The following is a 21,249-nucleotide window of genomic DNA, read 5'->3' on the forward strand; positions in this document are numbered from 1 at the left end:
CGTCTATTGGTCATAACAATCCTTCTTGTTCAGATGTTTCTAGCAATCGAGCTTAGCRTTTGTCTATGCATCAAAATAGTATTAAGTTCAGCTGTTTCAGGATAAGCAGAACAGACTAGATATGGTGGCAGTGTCTGAACRTGAGCCTTTACTGAGTAAAGGTGGTCTAGGGAGCTGAAGCGTGATGCGGTGGAGCTGTGAAACCAACGCAGTCGTGTCCCTTACCCCTGGTTTAGTTCAGAGATCACAGCATCACAGAATGGTTGAGGTTGAAAGGGACTTCTAGAGATCATCTAGTCCAACGCCCTGCTCCAGCAGGGGCACCCAGAGCACGGRGCACAGGGCAGCATCCAGGCGGGTTTGGAAGATCTCCAGAAAAGGAGACTCCACAGCCTCCCTGGACAGCCTSATGGSGATGGATRTGGTAGTGCTGGMGTATGCATGTGGCAGCTGTCCAAACTGCAGTGTGTCAGGCTTCCGCTCGTGCTCCACAACATCACTTTGAGGATTCAAGGTCCTTGACACTGACTGGTTTCTACTTGTGGCTGTTTTCACAGACTTTTTTTTTCATGTTGAATGTCCTACTACCCTTCTGAGGCAGGGAGTTGGGAAAGGGGAAATCAAATCAGTGTGCTCTACAGGCTTGATGCTGTAGATGTCATTTACAGCTGCAAGCCTGTTATTAGTAATTATTTCTCTTAAAATCACAATCACTGTGTAGTTACGTTTTCTTATATTTCGTCTTTTTTTTTTTTTTTTTTTTTTCCCAGGGAAGGATCATGTTTGCAGATTTATTGGCTGTGGAAGGAATGAAAAGTTTAATTATGTGGTCATGCAGCTTCAGGTGAGTTATGTGCTCCTTGCAAATAGAGGTGGCCTCCCAGGGAAGGATTTACAGTGTGAGAATAAGGTCAAGCTGTGGAACTTGCTGTCCATTGAAAGTAAATACRTGCTTCAGCCTAAAACTTAACCAAGGAAGCCTACATGGGTAGATCTTCAGAGCCCAAATATGCTGGTACTGTCAGAAAAGCAGCTGTCGTCTGCAGCATACAGTTCCAGGAGAAAAAAAACTGTGGTGAAGAACAAATGAGAATTCATACCTGAGCAAACAACATGTGGAAGAAAGGCCTTTAAGGAGAGGGAGACTGTCCCTGGCTCAGCAGGGAATAGTTTCAGACTAAAGCTGCTGCTTTGTGATGCTGGGGCCTTGGATGCTGGCATGTTTCAGCACCTAATGTAAAACTTGACAGGGCACTTGTCCCTGTTTCTTTTCTAGCTTGTATGATCAGAGCTTCACTGTTCAAAGCATTGTAGGCATTACCAACCTAACCTTCCTCTGAGGAACTCGGAGCATGGGTCATACTTCTTTATGTATAATCTGGSTGATAGAATGTGCTGAAGGAAAGTAAGTGAAAGAAAGAAGCTGCCAGTATAAACTGAAGAGTTATTTTAAATAGTGAAGGAAATAAAATAGATGCTAGCAGGCCCTGTGTCCGGTTTCTAACATTAAAATCTTCCCTCTGAGTGTCACAAGAGAGGAACATGAAGGGGGGCTGAGGGATGCACAGTGGGGCTGTGAACTGAGAGTTTTCAATTAGGAAGATGTAAAATTGCTCAGGGGAGAAGGAGGTTGTGGTGGGGGTGAGAGAGATGGGAAATGAGTTCTGTGCAGCATGTTGTTTAACACAGGATGTGGAGAAGTGGGGAAAAACGATTTTTTCATTAATTCTTTGTGAAGGCTCAGAAGGTTGCTTATTTTCAATAAAAATTAAGTGCTCAAGCATGGACTAAAACTCTGAAGTTGACAGTACTTTAAAACAAATCTCTAATTCTTCTAAGCTGTAGTGCTACTCTGAAACACGGATAAGGGAAACCAGTCTATTTCTGAACCATGGGTTTGCCTTCTGTGCACTTTTGGCATTACAAATTCTGATGCTGGGGACAAGAGAAGCTTTTGCTCTCTAGCTAAATCTGGCTGCAGTTGCAGTTTGAGTGTGAACAGGATTCTCAATAGAGCTGATTTGGAGCTCATGACAAGAGGATTTTTTAACCTCTCAATCCTGTCCTTAACAAGCCTGTTGAATATGATTGTACCTTGAAATGAATTTGTTTTTACACAGGATCCCTTACTTTCTAACAGATTTTGGCAACGTGACTGAGCTGCTGGAGTCGGCAACGCTGAAATGGTTTCATTCTTAGTTGTTTAAAGCATAGCTAGTTTTGCACCATCACTCATCAGGCTAAAAAAATCGCCTTCTGTTTCAAAATAGACAGCTTGTGTATCCCTTTGGCCACAACACATTGCCCTTCTCCCTTTCTGTGTGGGAATTGTCCTCAGTCACTGGAACTTCCCTGAGACACTCAGCTTAGAGCATCTGCTGTTTCTCTCTCAGCATGATAGGATCTATTTACAAAGCACTAATTTTTTGCTAATTTTTCCATCTTTCCCTGAGGCAGTAGTGGCCCATTATGACATTCTTATGCTTTTGGTTGGTTTGGGGACTGGAGAGGTGGTCCCTGAGCCTGACTTCTAAAGCTGCTAGGGGAAAACTGGCTTAATAATCAGCTATTTCAATATGTAGCTTTGGAAAAAAAAATCTGCTTTGCCTCTGTTACCATCAGATAAGAAAATTGGTGTCCAAGAAACATTGAAAAGAAAGAACTGCTGTCAATTCAGAGACTCAGCTCTTAGGGTAGAGGTGACAAAATCTGTCTGCCGKTAATAAAGCTGTCACATATATAGAAATATTTATTGAAAAAAAAAAAAAAAAAGAGATAAGACTGAAGTTACTTTTGTAGTGATTTTGTTCATACGAAGGAGCAAGTCTGGGCCAGTTGCTGTGCCTTGGCTCCTGTCTGTGTTACATGTGTGCCCTAACGCAGACTYTACTCTGTGCTTTGAATGTCTTTGTCACCAGATATGTTTGTTGACATCAGGATTAGATCCTGAAAGGTAACTGGTCTCTAGGAAGTGTGGTTGGTCAAGGGACCCAGAGCCTTGAAGTGCAACAGGAACAAACCAACTTGAGCAACAAAAAGACMAAGTTACACTTGTCACCTTAATGTCTTTGAGAATCAGAATTAACATTTTGCTGGTTTGGAGAGCAACCTTGTTTTTCTCATCAAATGCTTAGAATCTCTCCTCTATATGTTCTGTTGTTGAATTTGCTTTGAATAAATGTGAACTTGTATTATAAGTGTGTATATTTTTACAGAAGCAGAATGGAGAGGTTCCGTAGTGTAGTGGTATAATCAGCATGTTCCCGTAACTCCTCTGTTGGTGACTGTTTTGTGAGTCTGTGGGCTTTTATGCCTGATTGCTTTGATGAGTTGGCRCATGCTTTAGTTTTGTAGGATAAAGGAGGACTCTGTCAGAGAGGACACTCGCTTTAATACCCTCTTTTTCATTTACAAGTCCAAGACTGCTCTGATAGCATGACAGCTCATAGCTTATGCTGCCCTTACTGTGCCTATTGCCTGAGTAACTGAGTCAGCTGGCTTCCAARGGCATCAGCCTGGTAGCTTCTCATGAGCATAGGTATCATTTGAAAGTTAAAATGAACTATTAGAAGTTTAGTACAAGAACTAAATCAGACATAAGGCAAGGCCTCTGTTCGATTAACCTTTTTACTTTAACTGAGATGTCTTAGATCTCGCGACAGTGAAACACTGCGCTTTGGTTTGCTGGTTTAAATGTTGCATTGATGTTTCAGGGCCGAAATCTTGCAGATCTCAGAAGAAGTCAGCCTCGGGGGACTTTCACACTGAGCACAACGCTGCGATTAGGCAAACAGATTCTGGAATCAATAGAAGCCATCCACTCTGTGGGATTTCTGCACCGTGATATCAAGCCTGTACGTTGCTTTGGAAGTTTCTCTTCTGGCTGTGTGTCTGTGTTTCATGCTTGAGTCAATAAAGCTCCTGATAGCTTGAGCATGGGCAGATCTCAGTGGAGGCTTTTAGGGCTGCTTCTTGCTGTTTTTATCTGACACTGTTTCCTGTGGGTGACTGTTTTCTGTGGGTAGACAATAGTAATACAATACTATCATTCCTTTGCAAAGCAAACTCTTTTTTTTTTTTTATTGTTATTGTTGGCAGAGGCTGCACCGTTGTGGGTTAGTAACTGTTAGTCATGCTTGTCCCCTTCAAAATCACATGCTGAAGCAATTAACTTTGAGTATTTGTCTGGAGTCCAACACATTATTAGTATAAAATGGGTTCAGAAAGGATGTCTTACTGTGTGACTCATCACATGAATAAATGTGATTTCATGTATTCAATTTAACTGAATAATCCTGGCTTTTTTTTTTTTTTTTTTTTTTTTTTTTTTTGAACAATTGCCTAAAAAAATTGAGGACAGTTTCCAAAATAGGTACTACTGCCTGAGCAGCTGACCCTTTCCTTCTGCTTATGCATGTGTCTGGGAGCAGCTACCTCTTGTGGTGTCAATATGCTAGTTTAGTGTGTATTGGGATCGGAGTGTCTCCATGTTTTGGGGTGAAACCTCATACAAACGTGCTAGGGATTCTGCTAAACCTCCCCAGTGCGAACTGCAGGAGAGTTGTTGTACTGCATTCTGACAATAGAAACAAAAGTAGGACTTCAGGTCTGCTCTCCTGCCCTTGTAGCCTTTGAAAAATTGTAGCGCTACGCCTAGAGTTCGCTCTGTACCTCTGGGTTTAAAGTAGCCACTGGTCACTAATAAAGTGCAGCTTAAATCCTTTACAATGGTGCATCGTGGTGCAGCACCTGGCTTTAAGATGGGGATTGGATGATGACTGCCTCATTTGCTCAGTATCAGTTTATTCACTAAGAACCAAAGCCAGTGCTTCTAGGTGCCTCTGAATGTTCAGAGACATTCAGGGAATGTGCTACTGTGGGTGGAGGTCTTTAGATAATTTTTTTTTGGAGTTATGGCAGGGTAATGCATGCTGAGTCAGGAAGAAAAGTTGGGAAACATTTTGTCTGCAAGTAACTCGGCCTCTTATGCAAGTGATGGAGATCTCGCTGCAGAGCTACTGGTGTGAAATGTAACTTTCTCATAGCAGCTAAAATTTYGCTAAGCTAATGTGAGTTTTAGATATTTTGAGACTCCACAGCCACTTCTCTGCRTAGTGAACTTCTTAACGTGGCAACAGTTCTCTCCATGAGATGTACCTTAAAATCCCTTTCTCTGACTTGTTACCACCRGAGATGTGTGCTGCTGTATGGCAAAATTTTGAATGCAAATCACCACGCTGCACAATTGCTGTCATCCAACTGAGTATTGACTTGTTTTATGTTTTAATTTCTTTTSTCCAGTCCAATTTTGCCATGGGCCGCTTACCTTCAACGTACAGGAAATGCTACATGCTGGATTTTGGTCTGGCTCGTCAGTACACCAACACCACTGGGGAAGTCCGGCCAGTAAGTAAATCTTAAGTATTTTTTTTTCCACTTTCATTCCTAATGGGGCAAATAAAAGGTTTGGTTACTTGGTTGACTTTGATTGTTAYGCTTGGTAATTACAATGAATGGCGTTCAGTTGCGATGCAAGGTGAGAAGCAGGAGGTGACTTCAGCTGATCAGAGAAGAGATGCTGGTTTTTGTCTCGTAAGGTATAGGTAGATAGATTTCCACCACCATCACAGGCTAACCATGTTTTCCACAGGCTTAGAGTACTTGCAGAACACGTGTTCATTAAGTAAGGGGACAAGCCTAATGCTGCCTGTGCAACTTCTGTAGCCCTGGAGGACTGTCCTTCTTTGGTTCTCTGTGAGCACAATTTGGGGAGCTGGGTTGGTGCTTTCTTAGACTTCTTTACGGAGAGAAGAAAAAAAAAAAAAAAARGGGGGGGCATAAAATAGACACTGAGCTACTCCATTTCCAGTCCCCCTTGTTATTTGGAGTCACCCATAAGGATGCAGTCAGCTTTGGATGTGGTAGGCTGTGCTGTGTCCCAGCAAGTTGCCRTCAGAGCACTCCTAGGTTCATTCTGGAACACAGCACAAGCATGGAGGGCTCTAATAATCTCTCATCTCTCTGCTTATCATCCTAGACTTATACTTTTTGACCTGCACATCTTTCCCACCTGCAAAATATTTGTTGCTTCAGATAGGKTTGACTGTAAGGGCTAAATTCTGTAATGTAAGAATTGGTTGGAGAATGTGGGAGGGAAATAAAAGCAAGGGAACGGATTTTGCCATGGGGAGATGAACACAGACAGGAGGACTTTTCTTCTTTTCTAAGTCTTTCCAGATTGSCCCTTCCCAAATGCAGCATCTCCTTTCCTTCCGTTTTCTGTAGTTAGAACTCAGTCCCATCATGGACTCCTAAAACTTGATGTTTGTTTTTCTGCTAAATATTATGTTCACTCTTTCAATGAAACAACTGTGTTTTATGCTTGTATTTCATGTCTCATTATTTGAACTATATTCTTTCTTTACAACTAAGACTTTTTTTTTCCAGTTGTTTCTTCTTTTGGACTCTCCTTCATTTCTCCTGCTAATTTAAAATGACTTCATTTTTATTTTTCCATCTGTATGGAGAGTGTTCTCAGGCCCTGGTTGAGCAAGCAGCACCATATCAAGTCTGGCCATTTTTAAGAGCAAAGGATTCAGCAGGGTCTCATGTGGGATGTGTAAATAAGTGACATGAAATTTAATCAGATGAAACAGTTAGTTGGTCTGTGTGTGTCATAACTAACATAGATCCAAGCTGAAGATGAAAATCTGAAGATTTAATCTGAAGATTAAAAGCTGTGGGAATTCAGCTCACTGTGTACATGGTGAGTTAATGACAGAGGAGCTTGTTGGTCTAGTAGAGTTTCTTTTGTGTCTTAAGCCAAAGGTGCAAGAGGACGTGCTGTCCTCCTGCATTTATCCTCCTACATAACAGGCTTGGCCTAGCCTGATGCTTCCACCATGAGAGGGTTTTGGGTTGGCCTGTGTCTGGTGTACTTTCAGCTGCCTCTTCAGCTGATTTTTAGGCTCCAAGTGCTCTCTAGGGCAACGAGTCACTTCTGGGCAGGATGAGGTTAGGGATGTCTGAGGTGGTGGTGACAATCTTAGCACTGAGGAGGTCAAGCACTTGCACCTTGCTATCACCACTGCCTGGCAAACAGCCTTCCACAACTGCTCTGGAGCTGGGCCTGAATGCTCATTTAGGAGAGAAGCTACTTTTCAGATGTGTGTAGGTAGTGTTTTCTTATATATATCTTTTTTAATTCCAAAGTTAATCTTTTATTATACCAAAGAGAGACTATTAAACTGTGCTTAGGTGAATTCTTCATTCTCTTTCAGTTCCTTTATCTGTGAGGAATAAAGTTCCTAGATTTATGATCTGATCATGCTATCATCATCACTTTTTTTTTTTTTGACTTTTATCTCTGAGATATAATACAAAAAATTATGGGATGGAAGGTGCTCTCTTCTGGAAAAGGTGTGAATTTTCTCTCATGTTTGTTTACTAACAGATTTTGTTATTGTTGTATGAGTAGCTTTTCTGCATTTTTCTGCAGTTTCAAGGGCATTGCATAGTTTATGGATAGTATTATCAAAAGTATTTGCTTTTTTCACATCCTCTGAAATTCGTAATTTCGGTCTTGCTTGTCAGCTTCCCAGAGATCTKGTATAATTTGTTCACGATACAAATGATAGACTTGGTCTTTAGGATTGTTTTAAATATCTTTTGCCTTCCTCTTTTTTCTGTTAATTTTCTGTCTTGATTTTGGAAAATGAGAAAACCAGCAGTTCCATAAAGTAAAACGCACTAGAAAAGTGTTGGCACTGACTTTTGTGCAATTCACAGATGCAAAACAGTATGGAAGTTTTTGATGTCAAAAGGTGAAGAGCCCCTTAGTAAACATAGGCTGCCATAGGCCATCTCTAAGAAGGTCTCATTCTCATTTCTTAGAGACTGACTGAAGCTTTGAAGTGTGTTTCTGCTTTCCRTGATCTCTGAGCATTAATTCCTCTCTCCGGTTGTTACCACTGTGTCTTTTCAGACCCTCTTTGAAGGGCTAGCACAGAAGCTGCTAGCTGGAGAGATGGTGCCCTGCTGAGCTGCTGCTGAGTATTAACAAGATATTTTGCTGATAGGTTGTTATGGAGGGATGATGCTACTTGAAAATTCAACTTGATTCCTCAATATTTGTAAAGTTATTAGTCATTTGGCACAGTGCTCTTTCCTAAAAGCATTCTGTGCTTCTAGGAAAAGAAAACTAGTATCCCTTACTAGGATGCCAGCTTAGAGGAACGTAGCTGCTCTCATCGCTCTGATTACTTATCTCGAGGGCTGTAGAAGTAGCTGTTTGACAGTTGCTCAGTTGGACAGATAGAACAGATTGCTCCGTTTCCCTTAGGGGCAAGTCTTCAGCATCACCAACCTCTCTTGGCACAGACATACGGTTTAGGCTTAGCTGACTCTGAGACCTCCTCTGGCAGGTCTTGTTCCTCTTTACCTCTTTCCAGAGTGCTACATCTGTTCTGTATTTGCAGCTCTGACYGTGGAGTAGGAGACTTCTTTTAGTTGCCAGAAGTCAAGTTTCCCTGCTCTTGGGAGTCCCCATCTGTTGCTCCTTTGAGAGTCCTCCCTTCTTTTCATTTTGGGGATCAGAATCTCCTCTTTCAGTGGCTCTCTGAAGACCCTGCTATTTCTTGCTCATCCTCTTTGATGCTGCCTAATCTGCTCATCTCTTCCCACAGCTCTTGACTTGATGGCACAGGATGTCATGGGTAGTCAATATGCGTTGGAAAGAGTAACACCGAGTCCACTTGCAGAGCAAAAGCTGCAGTCTAAAGAGCAGCAATACGACAGAGTGCCCTGTGGTAACGATAAGGGCCAACTGCTTAAAAGACTGCCAAAAGCTGGTTATCTTTATATAAGCCAAAAGCTTTGCTGCTGTATAAAACAGGAAAATGACTACAATTTGGGTTGTATTCACTGTAGGTAAGTGAAAGGTGATGCCCAAGGAGACAGAAAGCTGGTTCTAATTTTGCATATATGATGCTGACTTTTGAGGTGATTGGTACCATTGAGAAGTGAGACCTTAATGTTTTGAAATAGCTTCGTGAAAACATTGGTGTGATACTCAAGAGCATTCAGGAAGACAATCAAATATTGCAATAAGTCATCAGRAAAGGAACACAAAACAGAAATCAGTGTTGTGATATTTGATGAGATGGAGATGAGGGTGGAGATGGCTTTTCAGGTAGACCACCTGAATGAAAACCTTAGACTTTGAGGTCGAATTGAGTGTCTCTTGGCCTCATTTTTGCAAAGAGCCTTTTTCTTAGTGTTGGTCACAGTGTGATGGTAGCAGCACTGGCTGGTATAGTCCATCTCTGCCAGTCCCCTCCATTCAAATTAAAACAGCTTTCTCTACAGCGCTTCCCTTTTTAGCCCTTCTTTGAGATTTTTGAAGTTGCTTTCACTTTGTGATTGCATGCGGAAAAATAGAAAAATTGGTATAGATAAAACCTGCTTAGAAACACAGAAAAGTTAAAAGAAAACTGGTGGTGTTCTCCATAGGGATGTTCTTCCTGCAGAAAGCTTGTGCCCCATATTTGCCTAGTTGGAGAAGAAAATGTAGGGAGCGGAGTCACCTTGAGCTCCTCTGGCCTCTGTCCTGTTGCAACAAGGGAAGCAATTGTTTCCTTCCCTTAATACTTGCATTGCTTCCTCCAAGCCCACTGCCTTTCCCCACAGATGAAGACATGCATTTTGGAGTGCATCAGAAGAACTTCTATCACAAAATGGATGTGTTGGGATCCAAAGAGCTTTGTAAGAATCTTAACCATTATTGCCTCTAGATGCAGCCTTCTGTCATCGTTCAGAGCGGCACRGGGCAGTTTTATTCCTGTTGGTGTCCTGGATATACTGCTCGTCTCTGCCCCCACAGCAGTGTGTTTATAGGCATTCTGCATTGCTGTGTATTGTAGGAAGCAGAGCTAACTACTGGAGAGTGGGCTGAAAAGCTGTATTTTTAAATTCTTGGTAGTGTCTGGTACAGAAAGAGTACAAGAAAAACTTCCCTCTCCCAGTCGTTTTCCTAGGGGAGGGCTGGATGAGCAGAACCTGTTTGATAGGGAGCACTAGGATCTGGCTGGAAACTTGGAACCAGGAGGGGAATAGAGGCAGGCACATAGTTATGCAGATAACACAGTGAGCAGCGTGTGCTTCCGTAGTGGAGGTGGGTCACAAGGAARCAAGCCGCTCTGCTCTGCTGGCGTGGCTCAGCTTTCGGGTGCTTAACTCTTGTGTCTGTGCTGAAGATTGCTSAGCTTGTCGCTGACGTGCATTACAGAGAGCACTCTGCCCTTCCTCTGCACCTTCACCTCTTGAAATGCACTCCCAATGCTTTCCAAAATATCCTTTGGAAGAGACCGAAATTCCAGAGAGGGGCTTGCTCTGTTATTTATCTGCAACTGGAGGCGAGGTGTGGCTCTCCCGGGAATCCGGCGCTGCCCGCAGGGCCCGGCCGGGCTCTGCAAGAGCCTTTTGTAGCTTAGTCAGCTGCGGCCCATCGATCGCGGCGCCGTGTCGCGCTGCACTGCGGTGCTTTGCAGGGCTTTGCGGGAGGTGCTGCATGTGCGAGGGCGGCCGAGCCGCAAGGAGCCSGAGGCAGGACGGAGCGGAGCCCGGCGCGGAGGCTGCCGAAACGTCTCAGCTAACAGAGAGATGCTTTTATTTCCTGCGTGTCTAGGCACAGTGTTAAAAATAAACTTTATGGCAGTGGGAAAGGTAATAGAAGTAAAGAGTGCTTGTATTAATAAAAATACTCTTTTTTTTTTTTGCTGTTTTCCACTAAGTTTTTCTCTCCTGAGAAATGAGCTATGAGAGAAGAAAAAAGTATATGAACGCCTACATGCTAAGCCCCTCAATTATTCACACTTAGAAGGCCAGTTGCTTTTTTCTATCACACTGGAAACGTGTGGATAGGCTTACTGATAAGCTTAACATTTTTACAGCAGAGTAAACAGGAGTAACAAACTTGGTCTTGATAAGAGAGCTGACATTCTGCTATAAAACCTTACAAGTACAGAAAACCAGTGCAACTAAAATGAAGGGTATGGAAAGCAGCTAGCTGATAGTTTTGAGAATTTATTAGCAAGTAGGGACCTTTGTACCTGATGTCTATTGGGTGACATTGTCCTGATTTTGAGGGAGTACTATTTGATGGCATGAAAACATGGAAAAAAACATGGTCTTTTATGGGAAAGCAGGTAGATAGCACTGTACAGATGAGCTGACAGGTAGCAAAATAAGTAAGGTTCAGCTGAGTTGAACTTGAAGGCAGTCAGGTATGCAGGTTTGAGCATCCATGAATCAGCGGTTTATAGGGTGGCCCATGCAAGGAGGTGGCTGTGAAGATGCCTTAGACGTTAGCCAAATGTGTGTTCCTTGTGCAGCCTGGCAGCAGTTACCTCAGCAGGCCAACATTTTCACTGCATGCACTAACAGTGACATGTAGGAAAGTGCAGAGAGGTTGCTCGTAAGACTGCTGCTGAAGAGAAGATCCAGGCTGAAATTCCCTAATGAAAATGAGGGCCAAGATGCCATTTTCCAGTTCAGAGTCCCTCTATAGCCAAGTGGCTGCAGGGATAGGCTGCTGGCCATGTCGTTCCTTCTGGTTCAAGCTGTTCAACACAAAACTCTGGTTGCTTCCTGCTGGGCTCCGCAGAGATGAACAGAATTATTGCTGTCTGGTGGAGAGGGAACAGGGGCTTCAGCGCCTGGACGAGTCAATGTTGCCTCGACTTGGAAGCCGAATCCCCCTCCACCAGGCAGGTGTCCTTGCTGACAGGTTGCAGAATAAATGTCACTCATTAATTGAATAAATATTCGATTATCTGTGCAAAATGGGTCCTTTTCAAATGGATAAGCTTAAAGTTTCATCCCTGGGGTGTCTCTGGCTTTGGAAAGATTAGTACAAGGCTGTCAAGTAATATGCTTAAAACTGAATAGAGTTGTAAAATCTGCAGGCGTCTTAGAGCTTGTACGTTTTGAAGTAAGAGGAATATTGAGATTCAGATGAGAACAAGTGGGTTGATTTGCTTTGAGTTGCTTGACTTCCACTGAATTAGGTATCTGTGAGCCAAGGTCCTGCTTCAGGTTAGCAAATTATATGGTAAAGGGCTGGATGTGTTTGCGAGGGAGCGAAACTACTCACTCTGATTTTAATCAGTTTGGTTTTTGGGGATGAGAAGGCGAGGTTTAGAGGACAGGTATTTTTACCAAACCAAGCTAGTCCCAAAGGAGCAATTGGGCTTGGACCTGGCTCAGCTCTCCGGTTCTAYTTTTGTGGCTTGCATTAGGAGCAAGTGACAGGCGAGCAAGGGGAGGCTGGACTCTAGAGGGACCCCTCTCACCGCTTCACAAAGCACCGAGGCTTCCTCAGGCTCTGCATCTAAATAAAACCAGATGCAGCACGGGCAGCAGCTATCCCAGGCCAGGGAGATAGGCCAGCCAACGAGAGCAGCAAAACAAGAGGCTCAGGTGTCAGGAGGGATGTAATATTGAATTGTGTCTTTCTGTTGGTTTTTTTTGTTTGTTTGAATTAATTTCTGTTTTGTGGGGTTTTTTGTGTTTTTTTTTTTTATTTTGTTGTTTTTTTATCATGTTTTTCTTTGGGTTTCTCTCTGTTTTACAGTTCTTTTGGGCTCTTTTGAGGCTGTGTTTGATGCGTTGACTCCTCATCCGCTGCTCGTAACCATCTCTGCTATGAGTTGTGAGTGAGCCATCATCATGCTTCTGGGTTTTCATTTTGTTTTGTGCTTTTGTTATATATGGGATTCCAAATTACACCTTTTTTTTTTTCCTTTTTTTTTTTTATTATTCCCTCATGATATATTTATTTTTCAGCAGGATCGTGACAACTACCTAAATGTGATGCAGAGGCCAAGAACACTTGGGATTCTGCCTGAAGGGCTGGGAGATGTTTGGGAGGGTGCCAGCGACTGTGATTTCTTTTGCCCCTTTTTTAGCAGCGAAGTCAAGGAGATACTTCCTCTGTTAATTAATTTATGTCTCCTTCTTGGGATAAAAAAACAAACACTGCTGTCATTAATGATTCTGGAAAGCCCCACTGCTCAAACTGACAACTCAACATGTACACGAGAAGCACAGGATTTGTCTGTGAGGTGACCAGCGCTACAGAAGAGGTGAAGCTGCACATCCCCTTGTATCCCCAGCAAGCCTAACTGCTGGAAGCAGGACAAGCCCACCATTGAGGCACCTAAAACACAGATCTTTGTGAGGGTTTGACCTGGAGAGTGGGGAAAAGCTGATGGGTGCCAGAGAGCTCCCAGTTTGGAATGATGCATCCACCATGCGCAGTATTTTGTTAGCTAATTCGGCTCTGGTAATGCATACAGCCAATGCATATTGGAAGGAGCACAGAGTATAATTTTTGCGCTCTGGTGCTGTTCTAACACATTCTCCAAGGCTAAAACTCATTTTAAACTTAACTTCTCACACAAGGCAAGATGCTTCACATCTCTCAAGTCTCCCTGGCACTTGTGTGTAATATGAACCTTAGCTTGTGTGCTAGGTGCAATCCACATGCAGGAAGAGACTTTTGTTTTTACCCTGATCAGCATTTTTGATAGCAATGCTGATGTAGGAAAAAAATTGTATATATTTTTAAAATAGTATTTCAGGTTTCTACCTCATTGCCATCTTATCAGGGATTCAAATTGGTTGGATTATACATGATTCGATAGTTTGAAGTTCCTAACTGCTAGAATTTCAGTTCTTACACAATGAAGATGTAACACACAGTGTTGAATGTGGGTATGTCAGGAAAGCTGGTTTATCCAAGCTTTCCTCTGYTGTTGGAGCTATACAGCAGTGGGTTGAAATTTATTAAGAGCTGAAAGGTGTAAAGAAATGATCTGGAAAATGAGCATTGATGTATATCCAACTGGCACTAACTTTTCTTCTGAATTTAATGTGAGCCACAGCGAGTGCTGAGGCAGGGCAGCTTGTTTGGATGAAGAGTGTGATCTCTCCYGCTCTGCATTTGACTGCAGCAATTAGTAGCATAGACAAAAGGCATGAGCTGTTGCCTTGTGACTGTCAGGGCAGCCAAGGATGGTTATAAGGAGGCAAAATCTTTCCAAAGAAAAGATGCTGTTAATGCAGCTAGCATCTGCCTGTTTTGTTTTAAAGATCTAACCACTCTGCCAGAATAATTGGAAAGCTCCAATGTCAAGGCCTGTGTTGTGTAAGGGTTTCATGGCAAAATGTAAGAGCCTGCTCAGCTGCAGGGCTSTCTTCTGCACGTCACCCAGGATCAGAGAGAGGCAATTGGATTGAGCTGCAGAGCTGGGGTGCTGAACTCTTCCACGATGGCCATGGGACACACGCACATTAAAATGTGGTTAGAACATTGGGKTTTTTTTCCTTTTCTGAAAGGGGAGCAGAATACATTTGAAACCGTCTAGAAGTTGTTTTCAGAATGGATCTTATTAAGAGTCTAGAAAGTTTAGAGTCTAGAAATACTGTGTGCAAGAAATAATTGATCTAAAGACTTTGAAAGATACTGCTGCCCATACTGAAGCCAGCCCTGTGGCAATGCATTCAGTAGGTACAAATACATATTTGGCTGAACAGCTGAAGCCACTGAGATGAGCAAAGAACATGAAAGATGACATCCCCTGAATTACAAAYACTGCCAGGTATTTGCTCTGAAAGTGTTACGGATTGCCCACTAGAATTATTCATAACATGCTGTATGTCTCATGAAAATTTTCCAAGCACACTAACTTCCACAATGGAAAAGAATGGAAAAGTTTTCTTGCCTTTGAAAGGATAGAGGAGGTCTCCACCAGTGGTCACTACCAACAGATCCCTTCCCATGGTTGGACATTTCTACTTTTCAGAAGCTTTCACCCTTCACCTTCAGTGAAGTGCTGAAGAGTATTTTCAGTCCCTTGCCAGGGGGAATTCTCATGAATGCTCTGGGAAGAGACGGATGCATTATCTTGAAAACATCTTGGCTGTTACATGCTGCTACATGAGGAGCTCTAGCTCAGGCTGGTGGACTACAAGATTACGTGCTGCTTGGGACATGTATGGACATTGGGACATGTCCATAATTTGAAGAATAATTCCTCCAAATTATTCTCTTGGAGGATAATTTGAGTAACGTACTAGAGTTATAGTCTTTTTTTACAGAATTTAGAGGATGGTTAGAGTTGGAAGGGATTTCTAGAGATCATAGAATCATAGAATCATAGAATGCCGAAGGTTGGAAGGGACCTCAGAGGTCATCGAGTCCAACCCCCCTGCTCACGCAGGGTCACCTAGAGCACGTGGCACAGGGCTGCATCCAAGYGGGTTTTAAAGATCTCCAAAGAAGGAGACTSCACAACCTCTCTGGGCAGCCTGTTCCAGTGCTTTGTCACCCTCACAGTGAAGAAATGCTTCCTTAAGTTMCTGTGGAACTTCCGATGCTTCAGTTTGAAGCCATTTCCTCTAGTCCTATCCCTGCCCACCACTGAAAAGAGGCYGCCCCCCTCCTCCTCACTGCCTCCCTTGAGGTATTTATACACGCTGATCAGGTCCCCCCTCAGCCTCCTCTTCTCCAGGCTGAACASRCCCAGCTCYCTCAGCCTTTGCTCATAGGGCAGATGTTCCAGGCCCCTAGATCATCTAGTCCAACCTTCCTGCTCCAGCAGGGACACCCAGAGCACAGGGCACAGGGCGGCATCCAGGCGGATTTTGAAGACCTCCTGAGAAGGAGACTCCACAGCCTCCCTGGGCAGCCTGTKCCAGGGCTCTGTCACCCTCACAGTGAAGAAGTTCCTCCTCACGTGGAGATGGAACAAGTACTCTATGTACTCTATAATACTCTATAGCAGACTTCTGAATTTTTGCTATAGTAGAAGAGCAGCATTAGATGCCACTAGGGCTGTGTGTTAGTGGCAAAGTGTTGATGAACTTGTTTCTAAAACATTCAAAGCTTTATGCTAAGGGAAAGTTTATGCTTTATGTCTGGAGAAACTCACAGCAGCTTTCCAGCACCGAAAAGGAAGGGACTGGTTTGTATATATTTGAGTAGAAAGAAGAATGCCTTAGAATGAAGCTATAGAATTGAAGGTTATCTCTAAAAGCAGAGGCACAGCTGAAAGAATAAAAATGAATCAGCTGACCTAGATGAGACTGTACAGAGTTGTTGTTAAGGCATTTAAATTTCTGTAAGTGTAGGCTCTTACATGACATGTTTATTCTTCCTAAATTTAGCATCATGATGGAAGATGCCTGGACTGAACTCTAGCTTTGCTGCAAGCATTTCTGTAAACTAAGTCCTTTTAGCAAAACTGAAAGGATTGGTTGGATTTCACTTAACTCCTTGCTCCGAAAAATGGTGTCTTCAGTAAGTGAACTTGTATGGTCAAAGGCCCTTGTGAGGCAGCAGAGTTGGAAGCATGACTGATAGAACAGGTAGATAGAAGGTATCAAGAGCAGCTTGATGCCCCTTGGATAGGTAGGAGAAAACGTAGACGTAGATAGGAAGTTCTCAGGATTATCTGCAGAAGTTCTCAGGGTTATCTGCCTGTGAGGTTTTACAGTACCCTGCTSTGTCTCTGAGATGATCTGTTCTCTCCCTTCAGCCTCGCAACGTTGCTGGGTTTCGGGGAACAGTCCGCTATGCTTCGGTGAACGCCCACAAAAACCGAGTGAGTATTTCTGGGGAATAAGGGGTGAAAAGAGCAAGAGTGTTTCTTTCCAGAAGGCTGTTCTCAGGAGCAGAGGTATAAAGTAGAAGTTTGGGATTTAAAAAATAATAATTTAAAAAAAAAAAAGGAAAATGACTCCGGGTTCCTCAGGATTGGGGTGCTTCTGATTCCTTCGTTACAATGATTGTCTAGAGAATCCTCTTCCTGTTCACAAAACACTGCTGTAACCAGTGGTGCCAAGTGTTTCCATTTGTAAGAGCCTCTTTCTAGCTGCCTGTAACTTTCCTGGAATTGAGTAGTTTAAATTGTTATTTTTTCACGGAAGGAACCTGCCAGAAATTTATCCTTTTAGGAAGGAGTTGTTAGAGATCTGTAGCATATTGTTGTGCTTGATGATGAGTGTTTTACAAAACCCCATGTAAATTACTACTGTCTTGAGAAAAGAATTTGAATGATACTKAGCTTAAAAAAATAACTGAAAGATTCTCTACCTATTGTGGGTTTTGTACATTTGTGTTTTGGGGGGTTATTCAGGTGAATATATGATATCGCCTAATGCTTGGTKTTGCATCTTTGATTTTCAGTCTGGGTTCTGTAATGCTATCATAGGATGTGTGACTTCTTTTGCCTCTTAAAATGAGGTTTCTCAGGTAGAAAGACATCTGCTCTGCTGAGCAGTGTGGAACTTTGCTGCTCAGTCTTTATCTCTCTTTTCTCCAGGAAATGGGTAGACACGATGATCTCTGGTCCCTCTTTTACATGTTGGTGGAATTTGCAGTTGGGCAGCTTCCCTGGCGAAAGATCAAAGATAAGGTAGGAATCCTAGTGCCTCTGCTTAAAGCAGGGTCCAACATTATTGTGGTTCTTACTATTCCACTTTCTCCAGATGAGTGCAATTTTTTTTCTTCRAGTAGAAAGGCTGTTTTTCATTGAGACTTGCTGTAAGATGCTAACTGGCTTTTACGTGCGCTGCTGCACAATGTGGAGCTCACCTTGCTTGGAATAGCCGGGTGTTTTCAGATGCCTATCAAGTGATCTTGACTTTATTGGTACACAGCAAATAACAAAAATGCCAAGTCTAGATAGATCTAAGCTGATATCTTACAAAGAAGCAGTCTTTAAAATGGAGAGAGGATAGAACTCTTTCCCCCGCCATCTACCTCTGCCTCGTACCAAAGAAGCCAAACCAAAATTGCAACTGGGAAGTTAAATGAATTGAAGTATTTATGTTATCTTGAAAGAGCCTTGTGCTACAGAACAACAACCCCTGGAAGCCAGTGGGACAGAAGTGCAGAAAGCTCTGTTAAAGGGGCAGCTTCTGAAGTGAGGTTTTTAACGCAGGATTCCCCTGCAGTTATCAGCTTAAATTTGCTAGAAACTCTAAAACAGAAGTTGTAATGGAAGTGCTGGATCCAAGGAGAGACTGTGCTCTGGTAAGGCTGGATAGCACTTACTATGAGTAATAAGCAATGGAAGATTCATGGCTCAGATGGYTTTTTCTTTTCCAGGAGCAAGTTGGCATGATAAAAGAGAAGTATGAACACCGAATGCTGCTAAAACACATGCCTTCAGAGTTCCACCTATTTCTGGATCATATTGCAAGCCTAGACTACTTCACCAAACCAGACTATCAGGTAAGAGCTTTTCTTAGTTGCCAAGGCAATGTAAGGCACTCTGCCCTGGCATTTGGATTTTCTGTTTTTTTTCATGCTGGGGGATGTTTTTTCCATTCATACTGRAGAATCGGGAGTAAAAGGTTGGACTGTATAATCCAATTACTTCAGCATCTCAGTGTTTCTTCTTCCTCTCCCTGACTCTACCCAAATCGTTTGGAGCTGTGCTCCAAACAAGAAGGCTCTTACTGATGAGCAGAATACTTCTTAGCTTTTATTAAAAACAAGGTTGTGAGTTACACCAAATGTAACATACTTTTAGCACAACTTGCCAAAGTCTGCAAAGCRGCTGTGCCAACAGGTCAGCAGTGCACACTGGCACCTTTGGTTTCTTGCAGATTAATGTGGGCCATAGCTCTGTTGGTTTTTTGATTAATATTCTCCTTCATATATCTTTTATCCTCTCCCATTTACTATTAATTACCAGCATATATATTTAATGTGTTAGAGCAGCTCAACTAACACAGTTTAGCTGTGGTAACTTGATTGTGTTTTTGTTGCTGTTGTTATTGTTTTTTTTTTTTAATATCACAGTGATTTTCACTGTACATTATAGCCAAAGAGCTGAAAACAACATCTGTGCAGTCTTATTTGAGTGCCTGATCCTGTTGATAATGCTTCAAATGAATGGGAGGATGGTAGGAGGTGTTCCAACAGACCTCGCCCAAAGCTTTCCAGAAGCACTTTAGTGTATTAGCCACTTCACGGGTTGATGCCTAGCAACTGTAACTCTTAACTGAATAAAAAATTATACAAACGCTTTCCAGATCAAATATGTTAAATAAGGAGCAGGTTTCTAGAGAAAATGCGAGATCTCCAGCCTCTCCCCAATCACTGCAAACACTGCAATAAGTCTTGAGGAAAAAAAATCCAGGCACATGAAGGATAGGAAGTTGAGTGGGAGCAGACAGCATGGATTCCCAAAGGGAAAATCAGGCATAGCCATCCCGATAACCTTCCACAATGAGATGACTGTCTTGGTAGATGAGAGGAGAGCAGCGTCTGTCTTGATTTCAGTGAGACTTTTTTGAGGCTTTTTGAGGCTTTTTTGAGCTTGTCTCCTTCCTCGCAGACAAGCTGGCAAAGTACAGGCCAGATGAGCAGTGAAGTGTGTTGAAAACAGCCGATCTCGGAGGATTGTGCTCAGTGTGGCACAAAATCTAGTTGGAGGCCAGTGACAAGTGATGTCACTGGGGGTCTAGCACTCTTGGCACCAACAGTGTTGGGAGGAGTTTCATTCTCTGTCTTGGGCTATGCACATCAAATGGAAGATCCATGTGCAGGAAGATGGATCTGAATTTCAGCTGAATCTGAGCTCAATCTCATGCTTTAGAGTGAAGCCTGCAGTAAGAAATCAACTGTATGGTTTAATCAAATCAGTGTCAAAATGTTGCATGCACTTCTGCAGATTCCAAGAAATTGCAGTTACCAAGCCTGGGAAACCACCAGTATGATTTTGTGACATTTGCTTTTCATTTGTTGGTACCTGTCGTAGACAAGATAGAGATGATAAACTGCCATTGGCACTAGTGCTCATGCTTTAKCTTTTTGTGAAAGCTGTTCTGTAATTTAACATAACTTGTTCTTGCCAATTTATTCTAGCTAATCATGTCCGTGTTTGAGAACAGCATGAAAGAAAGAGGCATTACTGAAAATGAAGCCTTTGACTGGGAGAAGGCCGGGACAGATATCTTGCTGTCCACTAGCACCTCTACTCCTCCACAGCAAAACACTAGGCAAACAGCAGCCATGTTTGGGTGAGTRTTGCTGTCATGTTGGTGAGACTCAGTGGCAAGTTAATTTTTGAAAGGTTCAAAAGCTGTTATGGTCCTGGAAAGGAAGATCTGCTTTCGGCCAGGATTGATAAGCCCGTGTTTTTCTGTGTTTGACAGATTACATGGCACAGATGGTTGGAGCCTCCCTGAGAGTGCCTTGCGTTGGGGTGAATTAGTGATACTGAGTTCAGGAGGATATGTGTGAGCTGGTCACACATAAAATATGTCCCAGCCCTTCAGAATGTTTCCTGTGCTGGACCAGAGGTACACTAGGTACAATGATGTCCAGTGAAACAAATCCAATTAAAAACTGAGGAGATTTGGCAATTTCATCAATCTTGTTGCTTTTGTTGGGGCTGACATTAAGGAATCTGAATGGGGCTGACATTAAGGAATCTGAATATTATCTGAATATTACAGATGATAAACACTGTAGAGCCCATAAAGCTCATTGGCTTATGTAAAGGGGGAAAGGTTCTTTTAAAGTAAGCATTTTGTAATAGGTGCTTCTGGGGAGTTCTTCTAAAGACCTTTGCAGCCTGAGGGCCCCAACAGTCTTTGACTGATGCATCTCTCTGTCTTTGTGCTAGGGTGTTGTAATGATCATATCATGCTAAAGTTTAAGGCTATTCTACCTGAATAACAYTGGATTACCTGCTCTGCTCAATGCTAAAAGCTGTTGAGGAAATGCTGTGGGACAGCATCATTGGGCTGTTTCTTTAAATACTATAAATTTACCTTGCTTCTTACCTCCTCTGTAGGGTGGTTAATGTCACTCCAGTACCTGGGGACTTGCTTCGTGAAAACACTGAGGATGTCCTACAGGGTGAACATCTGAGTGATCAAGAGAATGCKCCTCCCATCCTGTCAGGCCGGCCGGCAGAAAGTCTTGGCCAGGCTCCAAACGCTGCTTTCAATGAGGCTGAAGTTTGGGAAGAGACAGATGTGAATCGCAACAAACTCAGGATCAGCATCAGCAAAGTAAAGAACATTTATTTACCTTCTGTGGCTGCTGGACTTAGGGCAGTGGGCTCACAGACCTCTAAAAGCCACCTGGAAGCGCTGTTGTAGCATCTGCTGTGCTGCAGAGCCAAGTGCCTCCCCTGATGGAAATGGGGAATGCCCCAAAATTTTCGG

At 42.9% G+C, this 21,249-nt stretch overlaps 1 protein-coding gene across 1 annotated transcript in view; it reads left to right on the forward strand.

The window, feature by feature from the left end:
- The window catches only part of TTBK1 (tau tubulin kinase 1), a 67,382-nt gene that overhangs the window by 19,192 nt on the left and 26,941 nt on the right, over nt 1-21,249 (forward strand). The window contains exons 4-11 of the mRNA XM_026041708.1: nt 771-844; nt 3,714-3,854; nt 5,302-5,406; nt 16,599-16,664; nt 17,385-17,477; nt 18,173-18,298; nt 19,940-20,094; nt 20,874-21,093. Coding sequence (XP_025897493.1) covers nt 771-844; nt 3,714-3,854; nt 5,302-5,406; nt 16,599-16,664; nt 17,385-17,477; nt 18,173-18,298; nt 19,940-20,094; nt 20,874-21,093 — 980 coding nt within the window. The remainder of the gene's footprint in view (nt 1-770; nt 845-3,713; nt 3,855-5,301; nt 5,407-16,598; nt 16,665-17,384; nt 17,478-18,172; nt 18,299-19,939; nt 20,095-20,873; nt 21,094-21,249) is intronic.

Source organism: Nothoprocta perdicaria, unplaced genomic scaffold (genome assembly GCF_003342845.1).
Source record: "Nothoprocta perdicaria isolate Ctin4 unplaced genomic scaffold, notPer1 scaffold_290, whole genome shotgun sequence".
Taxonomy (NCBI): Eukaryota; Metazoa; Chordata; class Aves; order Tinamiformes; family Tinamidae; genus Nothoprocta; species Nothoprocta perdicaria.